This window comes from Gopherus evgoodei, chromosome 19 (assembly GCF_007399415.2).
Source record: "Gopherus evgoodei ecotype Sinaloan lineage chromosome 19, rGopEvg1_v1.p, whole genome shotgun sequence".
Taxonomy (NCBI): Eukaryota; Metazoa; Chordata; order Testudines; family Testudinidae; genus Gopherus; species Gopherus evgoodei.
Genome location: NC_044340.1, coordinates 14,780,198 through 14,802,314, shown reverse-complemented (window position 1 = coordinate 14,802,314; position 22,117 = coordinate 14,780,198). Strand labels below are relative to the sequence as shown.

Below are 22,117 nucleotides of genomic sequence, written 5' to 3'. Positions count from 1 at the left end.
TTTCCATCGAGCTTTAGGGATGGGGTCAGACCCTTTCAGGGTTGTGCACTGGAGGTCCACAGGCTGGCTGAGGGGAGCTAGGGACTCCTTTGCCTGCCCAGCTCCCGGCGGAGGCGCCGGGCAGGGCGGTGAGGCGATCGGCGCAGGGATCCGCGCGGGGGGGAGGGTGACGCGGTCCCAGAAGTAAGACACACACAAAAAAAAGCCGCCGCCGCTCAGGGCGGGGGTCGGAACCGGCGTCGAACCGGAGTCGCTGCCCCGCCACACCGGGAGCCCCGAGAGCCGGAGCGGGTCAGGGAGGAGCCGGGCGGAACCGGAGCAGCGAGCCGGGCCGGCGGCACCGAGCCGGGAGTGGGAGCGGAGCCCTCTACGGGCCGGAGACCGGACCGGGCCCGGAGCCCCCCCGACCGGACGGAGCCCCCCGCCACAGGCCCGGAGGAGAGACCCCAGGGGGCCGCGCTACCCACCCGGGCCCGGACTCCGGGGAGCGGCGGGGGGACCCGAGAGCCCGGCGAGCGGACCTGACCTGGGGACCCCCCCTCGGCCCGCAGGGGAAGCGGGCCTGGAGCCCAGCCCGGCTGGAGGGGATGGAGCCCTGAGAGCCGCGGGGCCTAGGGGGACATGGGCCCCGCTCTGCGCCCCCAGGAGGAGAGGGAGCCGCAGGCGCGGGGGGGCTGTGAGCCGCACCCCCAGATAAGGGACACCGGCGTCCGGAGGGAGCACCCCGAGAGAGTGACCGGCCCTGGCGCACCCCCTATAATCCCATAAGGGGGTTGTGTAGGCTACCCCATAGGGGAGGGTGTGTATAGGCACCCCCCCAATCCATAGGATTACACACCCTGGTGGTTTGGGAGTGGAGCCCTGTCACCCCAGGGAAGGTAAACAGAGGCACAAATACCCTTGTGGGGCCCAGTTAACAGAAGCGTTTCTTAGGCGCAAATCAGGATCGCCCCATAACCGCCCTTTCCCCGGCATTTAAAGGTTTGGACCCTCTGAGGATTTATCACGTTTGAAGACTTTTCCTTTTGGGAAATTTTTGCCCCTGGGAGAACTTGTGTGTGTGTGGCTGGATTATTATTTTTTAAGAGTCCCTTTGATCTGGATATTTTGATTGACTGAGAGAAGGTGGTTTTGAACTGTATTTGCCTTCTGTGCTTGTCTCTTCTGGAGCAAGGCTGGATCTCAAACATTGCTTTATATGTGGGAGGCAACATATGTGAGGAAATCCCTGCGAGAATAATAAAATGCAAATTGGATAAAAAGACGACTCCTTGCCCAGGGCTCCAATGAGTGGCACACAGTCCACAATCACGGACAGGTTAGTATGAAACAGGATTTTGTTCAACAAAAAACCCGTTTTCCTACTCCAGAGTTTGTCACTAAATCCAAAAAGAAGGTAACCATGTGAAAAGTTGGGAGGGGTTGACAGGATCAGGAAAGTGGGAGTAGACTGATTTTGAAATCAGTAAATATTCCTGAGCAGTGGAGATTAACCCAACATTTAAAACAGCTAATCCATATTTGTAGGAATTAAGGGATCCTCTTTCAGTCTCGGAGCTAGATGGTCAAAGTACCCAAGAAAATCAGGTAAAATTAAGGGTTGGGGCTTCCAGGTAAGGGGTTGTGATTTAGGCTACAAACATAATTCTTGATTGGGTCAGAAAGTTGCAGTCATTCAGGGAAAGGTCACTTCAGGTGAAGACAGGATCCATACCTGATCCACAGGTATGTCTGCCCAGGTGTCTACTGTGTCACAGTGATGTTTTCCAATTATCTGCTTTAGGTAACTTCTTCAGTCTCATGGCTTCTGTGTAAAACACTATTTTACTCTGGCAGTTTTTGTGCCTTTTCGTCTTTATTGGGCTGTTAGGGACAGGGGCTGGAATGTTGCTCTCTGTTAGGAGAGATTTGGATGATATAAGAGCCATTGGATAATTCCACTCAAACTTTCCATATGTGTTTGAGACAGTAGCATGATGTGAAGGAAGGAGAGCATTTAAGTTGTATTTCCATTTCTAGGCAACCAGGAAAAATGTCTTCTCTGAGGTTTTCAGACAAGATAATTTTAGTGCGTAGGTGTGTGTGTGTTTGAAAGTGATAACATAAAATGATTGATAGAACTATGAGGTTTGGACCACTTGGGCCTTATGTGATCTCTACATCAGTTTTGAAGCGGCTGAGGCAGGAGCACGATTCAGTTTCCAGTATCTGAGAGTAGCCTTGTAGATTCCAAAGGTGGGCAGAAGAGGCACTGAACCTGATTCTCACGTACAAGAAGCATTTTTGCGCTATTCTGGAAGTGTAAAGGGGCCTTAATGGGTGTTAAACTGCCTGAGTAGCATAAAGGGGCCTTGGTGTAAACAAGAATCAGGTCCACTATGTTCTGTTTATCATATTTTCAGAATATTGAGGAGTTGCAATTTTTGCGATACTCATTTTTTTCTAGTGTGATGGGTGGGACTGTAGCTGTAATACTGTGAATACTGGCTTGTTTTTCTTTTACAGAACATATGCATTACACTGAATTGCATATTTGTATGAGTGCTGTAACATACCATTTTCATACATAGCAGGGAGAGTTCTGTTATATATATTCAAAAGAAATGTGTTCCCTAAAACAACTTAAGAGATCGTAGGGATAACTAGGTACTGGAACTAGGGTTTCCATTATATATAGGGTTTACAGTTTGGTTCAATGGCTCTCAGCACCTCCACTTTAAAAAATAATAATAATACTAATTGTTCCAGCACCTCTGTAGGGACAATAAGCTCTTCACACCAAAAAAGGAGATTCAGTTCCAGCATGTGAAGGGGATACATGAAGGCAGGGAATTTAGTTGTTAATAAAACAAAAAAATATTTTCCATCATTGCATTAGAATGGCCAGTACAAAAACATAAGCACTTCCACTTCCTGCTGCTTTGTCATATCCCAGACATGTTCATGTGCAGTGTTCAATTAAAAGCTTTGAATAAAAATATTAATGCTGGGAAAAGATGCTGGCTTGACAGCCCTGGAGACTAAAGCTTTCTATCATGACAGAGACAGCGTGGGCGATGGCAGGTGTGGGGAGGCTTGTCCTTTGCCTTGCCACTCTGCCTCACCTCTGACCTGTAGGAGCCCTTGATCTAATGGTGAGAGGGCAATTCAGTCTTCATGGCCCATTTGTTCCTTGGCTGAGACAGTTGACAAAGTGCCAGATATGATGGTGTGTTCTCGTCATGTGGACATCAGCTCACTAGGAATTGGAATGAGACCATGCATTCATTCATGTATGGCACCAAACACCCTCAAATAGTGATGTCTTTTTGTCCACCCCTGTCCTGGCAACCTAGCGGTGAAATGCTCCCTTTCCCATTAAGGTAAAGAAATTTATATTCCCTTTTTATATCTTGCTACTAATTGTGGGAATATAAAACAGGTGCAACTTAAGTGCAGGTCACTAGGCCTACAAAATATATCAAAGCATATTCCAGGTTTAAGTCTCTCGGGTTGCTAGTGATGTTTATTAGCCTGGCTCTTTCACTCTTTCATGGAGTACCTTTTTAAAACTTCAGACAGCCACATGTGTGCCAAATAGTAACATGAACATAGCAGGGTGAGCATTATGAGCCAACATCCTTCTTCGTTTGTGTTTATGGGCCTTTTGCATACTGATGGCTTCTTAAATACCTATTAGGGAAAAGATCTACTGTCCATATGCATAATCTCCTTCACTCTCCCGCCCCCAACTGATTTAGCAGTGACCACCTTGACCTTTATTTGTGATCTCTGATTGACGTTCTTTTTGTGCAGGGTTACACTGGCTGTCGTCCTCAGAGCTCCTGCTGTTGATCTCATTTCTGGCACTAGTTTACAAGTTAGGACAAAGATAGGAATAGTCAGTTTCAGTGCTGCTCCAGTGACTACAGGCCAAATCACAAAAAACAGACAGCCCTCTCCTTTTGCTAATTCTTTCTGTTTAAGATACTTGGAGGAGTCTAGATATTCCTGCAACTGCATATGGGTTTGCTCAGGTATGCAATGCAGCCAATTTGTGTTGACTCAGTTTGAGATGTCGGTCTCTCAAAATGCATCAAGCCGTCAGCCCAGCTCTGTTTAATCAGAGGTGTTTTGCATCTTCAAGTTCTACTGTTATAGCCCATCGAAGTAGGAGTGTTTCCTACGGGACACTTTCTAGCATATTTTTCCCCCCAGTGTATAAATGTCTCAAGAAAACACTAGATATTGAGTTAAATGAATTTATAACAAATTCTGAGGCTGGTCAGTGAGTTAAGACCTTATCTTCAAAGCTATCCTAAAATGAAGATGGAACTATCTGGGACATGTTAAGAATGAAGCCAGAGAATCTGTGCTATTGGACTACTGGAGAAGGGGGCAACTGAAAGAATCTTTGTGTCAAACGGTACTTGGGGAGAGAATTTTGGGGATTTAATGACTTAGAGTAGTGGTTTTCAAACTTTTTTTTTTTTTCTGGCGACCCAGTTGAAGAAAATTGTTTGATGCCCATGACCCAACAGAGCTGGGGATGAGGGGTTTGGGGTGTGGGAGGGGGTCAGGATGGTAGGGCTGTGGGGTGGGGCTGGGAATGAGGGATTCAGGGTCTCGGAGGGGGCTCTGGTTTGGGAGGGCTCAGGGCTGGGGATGAGGGGTTGGGGTGCAGGAGGGGGTCAGGGCTCTGTGCTGGGGGTGCAGGCTCTGTAGTGGGACTTGGGATGAGGGGTTTGGGGTGCAGGAAGGGTCTCTGTGTTTGGGGGGCTTAAGGCTGAAACAGGAGATTGCAGTGTGAGCTTACCTCAGGTGGCTCCCGGTCAGCAGCGCAGCGTGGATGCTAAGGCAGGCTTCCTGCCTGTCCTGGCACTGAGGACCACTTTGAGCCCCCGAAGCAGCCAGCAGCAGGTCTGGCTCCTAGGCGGAGGTATGCAAGCGGCTCCGCAAGTTTCTCACCTGCAGGCACTCGGGGGGGGGGGCCTCCCGCTCCATAAGAGTGCAGAGCCCGTGCTTGGGGTGGCATCAGCATGCAGAGCCCTGTGGCCCCCCGCCTAGAAGCCAAATCTGCTGCTGGCCGCTTACAGGGCGCAGAGTGGTGTCAGAACCGGTAGGGACTAGCCCGCCTTAGCCGGGCAGCACCACCAGCAGGACTTCTAATGGCTGTCTCGGTGGTGGCTGACCAGAGCTGCCAGTGACCCAGTGCCTTAAATTCCACAACCAATACTGGGTCATGACCCACAGTTTGAAACCACTGACATAAAAACATGCAAAGAGTGTTCTAAGATAGATAGGGATAATGGAACCTTGTGCCCTAAATGACATCTCATGGTGTGGGAAGGATTCGTAAGCTTCAATACACCAAACAAGGCTTCCTTCCCCTTCCTCCCTTCCTCATTTGGGAGACTATTAAACAGCCTAGATTTTCTGTCTTCGTGATTGATTCCTGCCAGCCGTTGGACTATATGAAACGATTTCCCTTCATCCTTGGTGTTCGCACCCTTCATCCTTGGAAATGATCATGCACCCTTCACTTAATTATCTCTTAACCACGCTATGCATATTTAGCTCTTGTATTGCTTCCAGGCTTTCACTGTTTATTCAGTTCCTTGCTAGTTGTCACAGTTTTGCTAGTACTGAATGGTTTTGGCTTGGTGATGTTCTGTTAGTGTTTCCAACTGTCAGGTCTGTCCTAGGCTAAGATTTGATGGTTACACTGGCTTTAGACTTTGGCGTGTGTGTCGGGTTTCTTCCTTCTGTTATTTCTGTCAGGGTTGCAGGCTCTTCAGAGTCCCTCTGACTCAAGCTAAAAGCCAACAGGCTGGTTTTGGGTGTAGCTCTCTTGCCGTTTGTGGCAGGCGACACATGGCTGAGCGAGATAAGAGTTTTATTCTTCTTTGCAGGGACTGGGTTGAAACTCAGCAACTTGCAGACTGTGATTGGTCCCTTAATGATTATCAGAACCTTGTTGTAGCTTCTTATAATGCTGCAGAAATGTTTGTAGTAGTTTTTTTCCTTTTTTGTAACCCAGTTGCTATATTTTTCTTCCTGCAGCCGCTCCAGGCATATTGGAGCAAGGAGATTGCATGGTTACATGGACTGTGCAGGTTTGTGTGTGTGGTTATTCAAGTACTGTAAAGAATGTAGATATTTGGTAAGAAGTGAGTGTCTGTGTTGCCATGTGATTGCTGTCAAAGAGATTGTATTTATAATAGTGCCTTAGCCTGTGCTACCATAACTGTAAAATAAGGTAGGGAGAGGGTAGAATTTACACATAATGATCCTTGTGAAGCTTTAAATTGTTGGTTTTGTTTTTTTCTCATCACTTGATATTAAAGTAAACCTTAATTGTTTCTAATCCACTTAGATGTACTTCCCCTCTCTTTGGGTGTTGAAATGTCCTCTTGGTTATGGGACATCTTTTGCCAAATGGTAGCAAAAATACCCCTTCTCCTCTTTCTCTCTCTGAAATTCAGGGCCTTCTCTGCAACAGTATTACTCAATAGCTAGCTACACTTAAAATTTGCGCAGTGTTCATTTCATTTATTTTTTCAACATTCTCCCTTAAATCTAGTACTGATGCAAGATAGATGTCACTGAAGCCTTCTTTCTTAGTTATAGGATGGCCAGTTGCATACAGGAATCGGTGCAAGCTTTCTTGTGCTATCCACTATTGTCTCCATTTTATTTTGAGTATGAGGTGATAGTCTCTGTGCTTACTTACTGTATTCTGTACGTTTATTGAAGCCGTCGGGATAGAGTACCAGTCACGATGTGTGCTGTTGGCTAGGGGATAAACAGGAATCACAATGTCTTTTGCTAAAGAGACTGAAAGTGAGGTGAGCTTGATTTTCTAGTTTTAATAGAGCTGGGAACATGTGTTATGGTTATTTGGCTGGAGGCAGGAATAGCATGCAGTGTGTTAGGCAGAGATGTATAATTCTCTCTGTGAGTAACTCCTCTGTGACATAAATTAATGCTGACTAGGGAGGTCTGAATGGCTCTGGAACTGCAATGTGATGTAAAGCTTTCCCCTTCTAGATCTCTTTGCATCCAGCCCAGGTCTGCAGGAATCAGAGCCAGGAACATTGACCAGACCCTTTCTAGCCAGAGGTAGAAATAAAAGACTTGAAGGGTGATACAGCTGTTGTTAATGTCCAGAGAAGCCCAGCACCATACCTGGCTGCTGTGATTCCTGCCAGGTGAAGTCCTTGGACCCTGCAAGGGGGCTCTTGGTAATAGTGTGGAATAGATTCGAAACTCCCCATGGCCTCTGGAAGGCAGAGGAACTCCTTTACTTTCCACACCCATCTCATCTCATCTAATCTAAAAAGATTCTTATGGTGCTTTTATCACTAGAGTATTTGAGCACCTTCCAGCAGTGCATTAGATGACATGACCTATCATGTATGGTTCATTCTCTCTCTCTTAGAATTCTCCCCTGGGGAGAGGATATGTGCAGTGGAGTGTTTTTTGTTTTGGTAAGGTTTTTTTTTTTGTGTGGCGTGTTTTTAAATGTCCACTCCCTTCTGACTGTTAGAGAACACAGGAAGGAGTGTGCCTTGCACTGGAGCAGAAAGTGGTGAGGTTGTGAGACCTCAACTCCTGTGGGATTTCATTCTACAATGTCAGACTAGTCCCTGAGAAAGCTCTGTTTCCTGCACGGATGAACTTTACCCGTATGGTATAAAGTGCCATTGTGCCTGTGGAATGAAGTTGTTGACCATAGTCTTCATTCCAGAGCTTTACTCAATCTTTTTGTTATGCTGGGCTCAAGGAATTGAGCACCTTAAAGGTAAGAACTAGACCTTGAACTTGATGCAATATTCTTTTGGAAGCCAGTGGAGAAACTGATGGGCAGGTTTGATGTGCTTGCAATAGCTTAAGTTGCTAGAGAGGTGTGCTGGAGAATTCTTTACTAGCTGGAGTTTCCTAAGGGCTGATGGCTTTATGCCCATCTGTGTCCTAGTCTTCTGAATGTTTCAGGATGAGGGGTCCACAACTCTACCCTCACTTCAGCCTTCTTTTTATGAGTCGTCCTGTTCAGTGATGAGCTTTAGTGTCTGTCTCTGCAGCTGCAAATAGCGTTCCCAAGCAGAATCAGAGTGGATTTGACACGAATCTAGACAATTTCACTGCTATCCACAACGTTCCTAGTAGCATTGTTGGCACTATGACAGGTGTCCTCATTGCGAATAAACAACCCTCAAAACCATCAGCACAGTTGACACTAACCAGGCACTCTACTAATAGCATCAGGAGCAAGGCCACGGTTTACCTTGGTAATAGGGACTGATTTTTCCCACTCGTACCTTAAGGTGTGGCTCTCGGGTTAGAGGGAAATATATTGGCAGGGCTTCTTTCAAGCATAAGTTTGGACTTCTGCTGCAGTTGGTGTTAGTGTTCTGTGCATAAAAAGACGACTTCAGTCTCCAGGACTGTCAAGTCGTTACCTTTCACCAGCACTAAATTCTTAACCTCAGTAAGGATTATACTGGTGTGTCCTCTTTGCGCTTCTAGATTTGGGAACATAATGCAGTTAACATATTGCATGGTGATACGTAACTTATATTTGTAATGTTGATCATTTTCTCATCACTAGTGAGTTGCTTGTAGCAGCCTCCCATTAGTATTGCTAAAAATTAGGAAGCTTTACTCTCAGTTCAGGCCATGTAATACAGCTTAGTGTAGACATGTCTACAATATCAATGTAGCGTTCTAGTGTAGATGCTAACTACTGTAACAGAGGAGGGAGTTTTTCTGTCACTGTAAGGATTCCACCTTCCACAAAAATGGTAGCTAGGTTGATGGAAGCTGCATCTGCACCAGGGGTTAGGTTGACCTAACTACCATGCACTGGGCTAGGGATAATACACACCCCTGAGCAATGTTGTTGTGTTGACCTAACTCTTACATGTAGATCAAGCCAAAGAGCACACCCCCTCCCCCCCCATTATCTATTTTGCAAGATCTGGGTTTATGTATGTAAAAGAGGCCAATAAGAATTCAGAGACACAAACACTTTCTTCGAGCCAGGCCAGCAATTCTGCATGTATTGTCACTCTACAATCCTGCACTGGAAATAACCATTAGGCTTTAAAAATGTATATCAAATTTAAAATCTCACTTTAACAAAACTAAGGCCCTTAATTATTCCAAAGACTGAATGCAGATATTGTCTCCACACAAAAATAGCAGCCTGACAATGAGGAGGAGAGGGAAGGGATGCAAGGCTTTTTATAAGTAAACCAAGAAAAAGGGTATAAAGCCTATAGAGATGTAATAAATAATGAAAAGGAGGAAGGCATAAAATGCAAAACAGGCCACCAAGAGCTGTACAAATCAAGCAGCAGGCTTAGAACAGAAGAGCAAATAAAGAAAAAGGCAGGAAGAGACTTGTTTGTTTTTTAATTTTGTTTGTGTTAAACAAAAAAAAATTAAATAAAACCATGTATATTTTTAAAACAAGCATGGCAGGAAAAAGCATTGTCCTCTGTTTACATTTAAATGTAAACACAATTATAATAGTAAAACCAAAACAAAGGGCATTAAACACAAACTGTGGAGTAAACAAAATGTGCACCAAACATCCCCACTTCTGTCCCTTCCTTTTATGCTGCATCCTTTTCCCCCACCTTTTCCCTGTCTGTATTGCGTCTGTTTGGTCTGTAAGCCCATTTGGCAGGAACTTGGTCATCTTGCATATCTGTGCAGCTCATCTAGCAATGTTTGACCCTATGTACATGATGTTTCTTTTATTTGTTGGCAAACTCTTAGAATTCATCCACTGAGCTATTTTGAGCTTTGCTTTTGGATCCTTTAACATTTGGGTTCTTCAGTGTAAATCAGACTGAATTAAGGAAGTCACTCTCTAAAATTGAGACGATGAATGACCAGTGTTGTCCTCAGGGCTGAGTACCCAAGCTGGAAGAGGCATTGATTTATTGCAGGTGGGGTCCCACACATTAGTGACAGTTAAAGTTCTAATCTAGTTCTAGGTAATCTCATCTGTCAGGGTCATTATTGTATTTATCAATTGTGTTGTCAAGTGACCTGCTGATTATGGCCAAAGTGTTGCTCTGTCAGAAACAGTGTCCGCTGTGTGAACCTGTGGATTGCAACAGGATGTGCTGACTTGTAGAAGCTCAAAGTGCACCTCCCATTTGTTTAAACAACTCAGCAAAATTATGGCATTTCTGGTCTGAACTCACTGGCTATGTGTGAGGTGGGAATTAACAGAAAGGGCTTGCCTTGGTACTGATAATGAGGCTGCAGGATTTGTGCTAGCTGCCAAAGGGAGAATCCCAGGACAATGGAGTGTCTAGCCAGCTTATACCCACATGAGCAAGGTGTAAATTTTGCTGCTGCTGGATATTTGAGTTGGTTCAATCAGCTTCTGAGCCCTTCAAGTGTGTGCTTCAGACTTCAAGAAATAGATGGGACAAATTTGACTCTTCTTATCCAAGTAATGTTTCTCTTTAAAGCTGCGTGCGCCAGTCCAGCTAACAGAGTTCCTGTTTATCTATGAAACTGATCTCAAGTTGGTTTGTAGGCATTGAGTCCTGGTTCGTGATATTGCGGGCAGTCACATGCCAGAGCACTTGGGTGACTTCGCAGTGTAGAGAGACAGAAGCCTGAAGCCTATGAAGAGTTAAGTATGCTTGCATGGATTTTTGAACAATTCCCTAGTAGTGGGAAGGCGTGAACTGACCTAAGGCAGTGTTGTCCAGCCTGGAGGGAGGTGGCCAGATCTCACTGAGGGAGCACTAGATCCATTCAGGAGGGGCACAGTGCAAGGTAAGGTGCAGGACATTCAGTCTGGCAGTGCACCTACCTGCACACACACGCTGCAACCTGCTGGTCCATATAAAGTGTCAAGTGGCTCCTTTTTGTGTCTTCTCTTCCTGCTGTGATTGTGCTCCCTAATATAGCTGGTTGGCAACTGCTCCTGCATGTTCTCGGATGAAGGCTCAGACCAAGTGTCTTTTCTCTGCACTCCTATTGGTGCCTCTGCACTGCAGATGTCCTATCCCCTGCCCAGCAACACACAACTTTCTGATGAAGGGGGAAGGTGATTGAAGCTACCGGAGATGGGGAAAGGAGAAGAGTTAGCAAATAAATCAATAAATAAAGAGCAAAAGGAAAAGATAATGAAAACCGATAGAAAATGAGTGAGAGAGAACTTGACTAGGAGGCAACCACAGGATATAGGAGAGGCTGCCCTTTTGCCATTCCCAACAGCAGGCCCTAACTAAAATAGGTGAGAACCATTGATCTAAGGTAAGAGAGAATTTGCTGGAGCATGACATTCCTTTCAGGTTCATAACATTCACCTGTGCTTTTCAGCAACACCATGGAAGTGTATGGATGCCTGTTTCAAATGTGAGGGTAGATATTCATGCCCACAGGGGCTGCATGGTGGTGAGAACTGTCGGTCCCATCTGGCAGTGGTTGTTTTATTTATTCGTTTGCCCTGGCTTAAACGGATGCACTAGTGCACGGGACACTTGAGCACTGTTGATACTAAATACTTTCCTATGTCGTACATTGATTTTCAAGGTTAGTCCTTTTCGTAACATGGTTCTGACTGGCCTGTGTAGACGGGAAATCTTGTTGGAAATTTTTGTTGACTCCAGAGACCAAATTCACCAATAGCTTCTTTAGGATTTACACCCACTTATACCAGAGCTGAATTGTTGATTAACTGAAAACATTTTCAGCCATTTTTCCCCCTCCTCCCCGCTTCTGCTCCAGGCTGGGAAGCCATGTTACCAGGAATTTAGCCTTAATGGCTGCTTTCTGGAAGAAAAGTGGTGAGGGACGGATATGTTTCACTGGAAACTGAAGGTGTAGTATGGAGGAACCAGTGTGATGTGAATTAAGGTGAACAGGACAAAGAGAGAGCTTATCTGTGAGAGAATCAGAGCATTTTGTATCCCAAAGATAAGAATTACAGAAATCCCGTAATGGTGATCGGTAAATCTCACATTGGTGATCTGCTCCTGCAGTTTACTGAGACACACAAGATGATAGGTTGTGGTTTGCCCTGTGTAGTTGCTGTGGTTTCTGTAACGGAAGTGGTTCTTGTGGGTGATGATCTGATCTTAGAGATTGTTGGTAGTATGTGTACTATAATTTTGTTTCCACTTTTGTTGGCTGGTGGAATAAGGTGCCCTTGGGATGCGACTGAAAGAGCCTTTTATAGTCTTAACTATTTATAATTAGGCTTTCTTTAATTTTGTCACTCCATGCTGCAATGAAGGTGTCAAAGTGCACAGAGACTTGATGAAGTTAACACTGTCAGAGGCTTCTTCTCTACCACTGAACTTTAGACCTCTTTGTAGAGGGAGGCAGCATTCCTGTAATAGTTAGAACATGGGGATAGGGCCCACAATAGCTAGTTTTTGTTCCTAATTCTAACCTTGATTTGCTGTGTGATAAAGGCTGCTTCACTTTTCGGTTCCTCAGTACTCCAATTTAAAATGAGGATAACCTTGTACCCCAAAGGAGCGTTCAGCGTCATGTCGAGTGCTTTGAGCTCCTCTGAATGATGTGATAGAAGTGTGTGTAGTTGTTGTTAGTTAATCCCTGTGTAAATTGTTTGCTCAGGTGGCTTAAACCTATACACTGGATTTTCAGGAAGACGTCAGCCCACTGTTAGTGGCTGGTTCACCCTGTAACTTCCTTAACTTCTGACTTGAGTCTGTCCTTCAAAATATGGACGGTTGAATTTAAAAATCAAGGTGATCATTTGTAAATGGTAAAATTGTTTGCTTTGGCCGTTCACCAATGTTGTTGCAGCCATGTATGTTATACAACATACCTTTAGCTCTGGGTTTTTGCCTTTTTTTTCCCCAGTAGGCTTTATCATCAGGTTTTGGGCTCAGTGAAGGTATATTAGTAATGGCATGGAACAGAAGCCAAGAGTCCTGACTCTGTCCTTCTGTTCTAAGCACTAAACACTACCTCCCTGTGAGTCTGAAATGCACTTTACAATTGGCTACAACTACTCTTGCAGTTGTGGATTGTAGTAATACTGGCTGGCAGATGCCAAGAGAAGGGGCAATAGTTAGTGTTGTGATCAGTGTTTATTTTGACAGTCAGCCTCCTCCAGAAAGACGCTTCCTATCTGCTGCTCCCAGCAGTGTTGCAGTGTTCCTAGGTCACTGCTGAAGCAGAAGCAGGCAGTTAAGCTGAGGGTGGGGGTGGTGGTGGAAATGACCTCGCAATAGGTCTGTGGTGCAGGCAGTTCTCAATTCTCAGTGATCTTGTTGTCTGGAATTCAGCCAGTTGAAAGGAATCCCATTTTTGTCATTAATTGCTCCACGGCTGCTGGGAGGCTGTTTTTGTCAAGGCTGCTTATTTATTCCACTGACAAGAACGTCAGTGTTTATGAAGCACTTTTAAGTTCCTGCTCCACCTATCACTGTTTATGTTATGAGGAAACCACTCCTTCAGATCTACCCTGTGCTTCCTGAGATATTAAACATTAGGACTTGCTGGATCAGCTGTAGAGGAATTTCAGAGGATCACCTCATTGACTTAAAATTCCAGCCTCTCTCTCTGTCTGCTGAAGCTTCTGGTGGATGGTGGGAAAATTTTCCAGTAACACGTTGGGCTTTTTTATTGTAAAGCTCTCTGGAACACTGTGTGGTGTGTGGGTTTTTTGTTTTTGTATTTTTTTATGAACAAAAACATAATTTTAAATCGAAATTGAGGTCAACCCCAGTACAGCCATCTATCAAGTGGGCAAGGAGGGAAATAATCGCAAAGGAACAAGCAGTTAAGGAAGTAAATATAGTAACAGATGTACAGTGAAGTCTTGCAACGAGCACTGAAGAGAGCCACAGCCGAACTCTGGACATCTTCAGACAAGGCTTTCTGTATTCAGCGACCTCATCTATGGGAGTCCTTATCCCTAAACTGATCGAAGCAGGACTTCAGAATGGAGAGCAGAAACCATTTGGTCAATCTCAGTTTGCCTTGGAGGTAGATAGCAGAAGAGGTTAGATAATACAGTGATAAATTCTATACAGATGTCTAGAGATATGAAGGGCCTGCTCAAATACTTGGGGCCTACAGTGGTAGCAGTGTGTTGTGTGGATTTTTTTAAATTCTGTAGTAACCATTTGGAGGTATGTCCTCATTCAGAGGTTTTGCCTTCATTCTCCCCTTGTCTGTCCTTTCCCCAGCTCTGTGTGCAGAATCTCAGTGGCTATGTGAATCTGGGACAGCAATAACATAAATCTGGGGGCGGTCCTCTTCCAGTGACAAGGATTCACTCACCATCATGGCCCCAGGATCTGTTTCTCGATGACAGTCAGCTCAGTTCAGAGGAATGATAATGTGCAGAAACAAACTCCCACTGGCAAATTAATTTCGTCTTCTAAGGCTGCCCTCCCCTCTCTCTTCTCTTCCGTTAGGTTTGGAGATCCTTGCTTTAGATTAAAGCACTTTTACTTAATAACCAAGTGGCTCCAACTTCTGTACTGCCATTAGAATGAATACATTTAATCAGACTATTTCAGAAGTCTGAGCAGGAAATACAGAAGGGAAATTGCCCTAATGCAGGCTATTCATAAATTAATTAAAAGATATGTTTCCTTTCTTCCTTGTCAATACATTAGGGGCTGATTTTATGACCCGTGACCTGTGTTTGATATCCTGTATGTGGAAATCTGGATTGTCTCAATAACCTATGAAGAATATGTTCAGCTGTTCGCACATTATTGTGGAACACAACTTTCTTCATCATTTGAAGAGGTTTGATTGTGGGAAACTTCCCTTGTTTGTATAATATGTACGTTTGGCGCTGGGGCAGAATGGGAGTTAAAGGTTTATTTGCTGGCATTTGAATAATGCAGCCATATAATGTTTGGAGAGTTGAACTTCTAGCAGTATGCAGGTGTCTGAGACCTATGGCATAGGAGCAGCTAGTGTCCTTGAGAGCATTTCAGCAGATAAACTGGGTATGTATCCTGGTATGACACAGGATGCAATCACACAAATCTAAAGTTAACATTGAAGTATACAGATAATCTCTTATAATTAAATTATCAAATACTAGCTGACATGATCTGTTATTGGTCTAAACTTGGTTCAGTGATTTGAGGTTTGAAGACAGCTCCTCCCAAGCTTAAAATAGGAAAAACTTGCAAAGGGGAGAGGGGAATGCAATTCTCTGCTAATGAGCAAAGATTAAAAATACAAGTGAATCATCTATCAGGAACTATTAAACTAGGGGCTTGTCTACACAGGGAAATTTACCAATATAATTATATGGGTATAACTCCCTGTGTTGACTCTCTCTGTAATAAGCTTGTCCACACTGGTGTATATACCAGTATAATTATAGAGGTAACGTAGTAAAATATGCCAGTAAATTTCCCCATGTAGACAAGCCCTAACACCTCGTTTGCCCCCCACTACCATTCTCCCTCCCTTTCCCCTGATTGCTTGCCATGGCATCGTTTCTGTGCTAGAGATATGTTAATCTTCCCCATTTCTGTGCCAGAGGGGACTGGAGAGCCCTGGAAAAGACTATTTATTGGCTTGGGACAAAGGAAATTGTCAGTGCAGAAAAAAATGGTAATCATTTCAGCATCAGGAGTGACAGATGCTTTAGAACTAAGTTAATTCTTCTATCTCCTGATCCCAGTGTTTCCAGACAATATAGGAACTAAAAATGTCAGCACTGGTGTTTTGGTTCTTGTCACATCCTGGAGGTAAGCAGGTGAATGCGGCCACTAGTGCCCTGGGAGATGGATCTCTGCGTACTCAGTGGCTGGGAGTATGAATACAGATATTGCTGCCTTGGGGTGTCAGTCTCGCTGCATTCTGAAGTTGGGAGTGACTCTACTCTTCAGTGACCTATGTGGTAGATTATAATGACAGTAGGGAAAATACTTAATCTTGCTTATGGAGTCAAAATTCTGGTGCTGCTACAGTTCTCCTGTATTGATTTATACTATTGGGTGGAGACTGAGATAGGACAGATTTCATAATAGGTTGAGAAAATCCTTCAAAAATCTTAGGAGAACAAGGATCCAACATTTTTTCTTTCTGATCATTGGCCCATAACTAGTGTTTGGACAAATTTATTCGCTTTGAAAGCATTTGTATTCATCTGCTGAAGAGCTTCTAATGCTGGCTGGTGCTGTAGTGAGGTTCTGGATCTTAAAACCATGCCATTGTCTGTCAGTCTTCCTATCCTCTCCCTATTTCTGACAAGATTTTTGCTGCTATTGGATAACTTGCTCTGGATGGGGGGATGTTACCATTGGGGTAACTGGGCATTTCAGCATTTATTTCTCTCTGATTGACTGATTGTTTCATGAGAGATCGATCTATAAAATGGTCACTAGTTCCTTTAGTTTAGCATGCTGCTTCAGCAGTGGTCTTTCATCTGCTATAATTTTCTGTTCCTAGAACAGCTGGTTGGTCTGTCTTGTAGCAGTTTTTCTGGAAATAATCAAACATGGAAAACAGGATAAGCAGAAATTTGCATACTAAATGGTTTTAAAATATTTAATACCTCTTTGAAATTGGTCAAGATGAAAGATCAAGGAAGGAAATGTGACCTTTTTAAATGGAGCCCTGCATATACCACTGTCCTGCATCAGAAGCCAGCCCAGGGAAGTGAAGGCTGAGTCAAGTTAGAGCTCTCATGCAGGAGAGAAATCCTTTGCATTGTGCTTCTACAGGCTTTGTGTTCTGTTGGTTTGTCACTGACTTTGTATAACTTTTCAGCTCCTTTCTTTTCACGGCTTAATAAACTTCCATTATTTGTACCAAAACTTGAAGATATTATCGTTGTTCTTTGGAAATCCCCATAGAGTTGCCTTAAAGCAGCCTACTGTGTGACTCATAACTTTAGAGGCTAGTACTCTTGGGCACTTCCCCAATTTCCTCAGATCAGCAGATTCAATTGAATATCTATTACTTGTAAGTTTTAAGCACAGTTATTGTTAGTACAGTTTCAGCTACAGCATGGACACAGCTTCAAGGTTTCCACTACATGAAAGGAAATGTCTTGGCACTGCAGGTTTTGTTCAGAGTTAACACAGCCATGCATAAGAAAGAGACAGATGTAGCTCAGTGTTGTAATGATTGGCTCTGTAGACTGTCTTGCCAGTCTAATCCTAACTTGGCTGATCTGTGCTGCTCTTAATGGAGCCCAGAAAGTGGGTTTTACTGAGTAGAACTAGTGGATTTGCCTGGTGAATCACTTTGGTGAGGTGAATGATAAATAGGTCCCTTTTGTGAGTGCTCAGCTCAGATGTGCTTTCTTTTCTCTTCCTGCCCCCCCCCCCCCCCCAAGCCCTTGGCCTGTGTTAACTTGAGATGAATTGTGTTGTACAGGCGCACTCCTCCATTGCATGTATTGAATTGTGAAGCTGGACCCTCACCAAAACACCTGAGCACTCTGGAGCCCTCCTAGAAGGCCCTCATTCCACACCGAGATCCTGAATACTGTCTAAATTCCTCTCCTGTATCTGAAACCTGGAGACTTGTACTTTTTCCCCATACTCCACTGCCCAACTCTAGCATACAACTGAGATGTCCTTTGGTTTTTCCTCCATTAGTCCTTGAAAAGTATGGCAAAAGTAGCAGAGCTGCAGTGCTTTAGAGCCAAAAAATGTTTGCATTCTCCGTAGTGTGGATTATGGGATACTGCAGTGGGGTGCAACTTTCTTAAAGGAAGTGATACCCTCTTTGGGGGATGGGGAGGGCATGGCACAGAGGACACATTAGCTCCACATCTCACTCTATGCTTAAAATGTGCACAGCTCTGCAAGTGGCATGAGGGAAGTGACTCAAAAGTAATGGAACAAGTGTGTTGGATGACAGCTGCAATGCTGGCAGCATTTTTGTGTCTTTGTGGTCAGAAGCCATCTTTGGAAGAAGACTAGTTGCAGTGCTGTGAGGTGGGAGGGACAAAGGTATAGACCGATCCGAAGGAAAACTAAGGCTATGAGTTACAAACAGGACAGTAGTGGACCAGGGGGAGAAAGTGGTTGTAGTGTATGTGTTTTGTAATGGAAAAATACAGTTTTGAATACAGTATGCAGACTTTTTTTTGTTTGCAAACTCTATTGCATCTTATATGTGGAAAAAATAATGAAAATTTAGTGAACCAAGAACTCTTCTATTCTGTCTGATAACCCAACTGTACTTAACAAAAAGAGTGGGAATCGGTCTCTAATGTTTACTGACAATACTCATCAGTAGCATTTTGAACGTAGTGTCATTCCATCTCTTCATATTTAAAAGCATACAAACTTTCAGGTATGTCAAAAAGATTGACTTGGTCTTGTGAACTATGTGAAGTTGCTTAGCATCCTGCTGAGAGGTGTGTGGTGTGTGTTTTTTTTTATTTTTTATTTTTATTTTTTTTTGGAGCTGACATTTATAGTATATCAGACTGTAGCCTGTGTTTTTAAAAAACAAAAAAATCAGTAACTTTAAGTATGCCAAACCAGCTTTATTTGATGTCTTTTACCATTGTCCTAGAATATGAGGTTTCGAAGGAACCTCAGGAAGTCATCTAGTCCAAGCCCCTGCTTAAAGCAGGACCAATTCCCAACTAAATCATTTCAGACAAGGTATTGTCAAGCTGACTTTAAAAACCTTTAAGGAAGGGGATTCCATCACCTCCTAGGTAACCCATTCCAGTGCTTCACCACCCTCCTAGTGAAACAGTTTTTCCTAATATCCAACCTAAACCTCCCCCACTGCAACTTGAGACCATTGTTCCTTGTTCTGTCATCTGCTACCACTGAGAACAGCTGAGCTCCATCCTCTTTGGAACCCCCTTTCAGGTAGTTGAAAGCAGCATCACTTGCACCCAGAATAGTCAATATAAATGGCACTGATTTGTTGGCCATTGAGGCAAGAGTTGCTATTAATAGGCCAGCTTTTAGCACCCTGAGTGGAGCCACAGTACATTATATAATAAAAACAAAGACATGGATCTTATAAACTTTATTCCATTCCTACTGTGATAAGGAAATACAGGTGTCTGATTCCCACATCACATGTGATATAACTAAAGGCGATGGAGCCATAAAGGTAAATGTTTATACATTAGAATATTATTGCATGGTAGTCTCATTAGTCTTAAGGCTTTTTATAGACTTAAAAAAATGATTTCCTATCCTTCCATAATTTTTAAACAACTCTATTTACTTGTAGGTTTTTCTTTATCACAGCCACCTTAAACTTTTCAGTCTTCCACATCTGCAACTTAAATTTTTATTTCTTAAGAAATTGCTGACTACTTGAATACTGGTATTTCCACAAGCACATGCTGTGATAACCTGCAAACTTTGTATCATTTTAAAGCTCAGTCAGAGCTTTAATGATACAAGTTAAAGCTGCAATCCCAAGTGGTGGTAGAGAATATGGGAGTTAGATGGGCTTTTGCAAAAACGTTGCTTTGGCAGTCTTGGAATCTTAATCATTTATTCAGCTGGAGATTTTCTAACAGACACAGCATTTTAAAATCAAATACTTGACTCAATTTCAGCCCTAGTTCAATATCTCACTACAGAGCAAATTAGTGCTGTTACGTTCTCTCCATATATATATTTTTTAAATGAGCTGATCATGATAATTATCTAGTGTTGGTGACTTGTTACCAAATAGAGTTCTGTTGTGGGCAGCCCCGATAAATTCATAGATTTTTTTTTTAATTTATTGTTTTTGAAGGTCAGAACTGACCATTAGATCATCCTGTATTTCAGAAGCCATGACATTTCATCCAGTTATCCCTATATTTAGCCCAATAACCTGTGTTTCACTGAAAGGTAATTTGTGTTTTAGCTAAAGCAGATACTCCAGAAAGTCATCTAGTCTCGATCTGAAGACATTGAGAGATGGTGAATTAGTGACTAATTAGTGACTAGTTTCTAACTTGAATTTGCCTGGCTTCAGCTTCCAGCCATTAATTCTTGTTCTGTCTTTCTGTGCTAGATTTAAGAGCCCTTGTACCCAATATTTTCTCCCTGCGAAGGTCCTTACACACTGTAATCAAGTCACTCACTTCTCAGTTGGCTTTTTGATCAAGTAAACAATTTGAACTCTAAGTATCTCACTGCAGTCCCTCAAATATTGCTTTGGGGTATCTTCTCCATGCTCTCAAATTTTTCAAAGTCCTTTTTAAAATCTGGCCACAGCTGTGACTGAAGGCTGGACGTTCCTTCAGTACTGGCTTGATTCTGGGATGCGTGCTGAACCCTCTCCAGTGGCCCTGAAGTTGAGGACACTCAGTACCATGCAGACTCAAGCCTTATGTGCTGTAACATTGGTAGAAATCCAGCAGAAAGTTGTATAAGGCAAGCTAGAGGCATTAGTGATCAGAACTAGAACTCTCAGTAGCTGCCCTGCAGCTTTTTGCTGAGATGTGGAGTCCATTCCTTGGGGACCTCTCCACATCCGCTGTGTGAAGCTCTGGGAAGCTGCTCTTTTCCCATGCTTGGCTCCTTATTGGAGTAAAGGTCTGTGAATTCTGTGTAAATATTTACCATATCCCATCCTAACCAGCAGAGACCTGCTAATGCTGTTTCTTAGGAAAACCGGCAGAGTTCTGCTTGTTGTTTGCAGGGTTCATGTCTCGTGTGCCTGAGCAGGAAAACATCTCATCAGTAAAGGCTGTGATGGGAGAAACAAAGGCCAATATGAAAGTTATTGAGTGTAGAATAACATACAAAGAGGGATGATGTGTGCAAAATGGTACTGAGCTATAGAGACTACTGATCCCCATTCTTTAGAAATACATGCAAAACTGCCAGAAAGATGAAAGGGGGGGAAAAAAAGAGAAGTAAAATAGAATTTGGCTAACCTATAAGGCTTATAAGCGACATCTACTTTGGAGTTTAGGGGGGAGTGTTCCTTATTTTTAAGAAAGCAGCATCCCTTAGCCCTGATTCTTTCTCTCCTTTCCTCGGGGGTCTAGAAATATTAGATTGTAGAGAACAACCCTGCATTGTTTGCAGACATGGACTAAATGATCTGATAAATCACAGCCATCGCTAACGTCTGTTATCTCCTGGCTGCACTGAACCTCTTTGCTCCATGGCATCATGGGCTGCTGAATCAGATTTTTGCTTGATTAGGAGGTTTAATTTGGCACAGAGGGCACCAGTGGATGGAGCTATTGGGGAGCAGGGTTGTTGGATAAGATGAGGGGTGTATGAATGTTCCTTCTTGGATCCCTTCCTTTTACACCATATCTTGGCATCTGCCTTAATCCCCTGAGGCAGCAATAAAACGTGAGAAGAACACTCTGGGCTCCTTTTATTCCCCCAAAAGTTTTTAATCCCTTTATTTTGTAATGAAAAATAATATATTGTTATAAATCAAAAGTTGTGGTTAATTCTTGTCAGTGTCAGCCAGAAGTAAAGCTGTCAGCTACTCCCTCGCCCTAAAATGAATATAACGGATCACAGTGAAAACCAAGCCGGATAATGAGGTCCTTCCCCACAGAAACATTAGCTCCGACTTTGCCCTTTCCCACAATGAGTATGTAAGGGGAACCTCACATGTCCTGAAAGTTGTCAATTTGGGCTGTTTCAGTTGGGGTGGGAACTAGGTTCCAAAAATTGCCCAGTGTATTGTAGCTTTAGGTAGCAATGTGGTTCAGGTAATCTAGTATTTCAGAATGTGTTGAACACACTTGGTCGGATTCTTACTTACACTAAGGCTCTTTCCTCTGCTCTGGAAGTGTAAAATAACCCTTCTTGTAAATGAGAATCGGGCACGTTGAATTTTGAGTTCAAGAATTGCATGTGTCATCTCTCTTTAAACCCAGTGTCTTCCTCTCTCTTGTAATAACCCTCCAAGATGCTGTCACTTTATCCTGTGCTCAGATCCCCTAGAAGCTTCTATCTCCTCCTGTGATAGACCCTTTCCTGCGTGCTTGTACAGCAACATGACCTACTCCCATGCTACTTGCCGCTTGTCCTGAGGGACAGCACTGAACTTCATTTAACTTGTTCAAATAAGGAGGTATTTTGGGGGGGTTCAGTTTGATGGACTACAGATTACGATGTGTAGTTTAGCATTTAGGGTTCATGGTTCAAACTGAAAAGAGAACTCAATATTTTCCTGTGTCCTGGTACCATCACGG

The 22,117-nt window shown here is 43.5% G+C and overlaps 1 protein-coding gene across 7 annotated transcripts in view; it reads left to right on the top strand.

The window, feature by feature from the left end:
• The first annotated feature begins 506 nt into the window (after nt 1-506).
• ARHGEF12 (Rho guanine nucleotide exchange factor 12) overlaps nt 507-22,117 on the top strand; it is a 97,165-nt gene continuing 75,554 nt past the window's right edge. For 3 of the 7 annotated variants that reach the window (XR_003997235.1, XR_003997232.1, XR_003997230.1), the window contains exon 1: nt 507-1,318. Coding sequence is in view for 1 of the 7 variants with exons in the window: in XM_030538449.1 (XP_030394309.1) it covers nt 1,287-1,318 (32 nt within the window). In the remaining 6 variants the exon portion in view is untranslated. Of the gene's footprint in view, nt 1,319-6,027; nt 6,096-22,117 lie in introns of those variants that run through there. The other 4 variants (XR_003997233.1, XR_003997231.1, XM_030538449.1 and 1 more) reach the window with 2 other exon arrangements.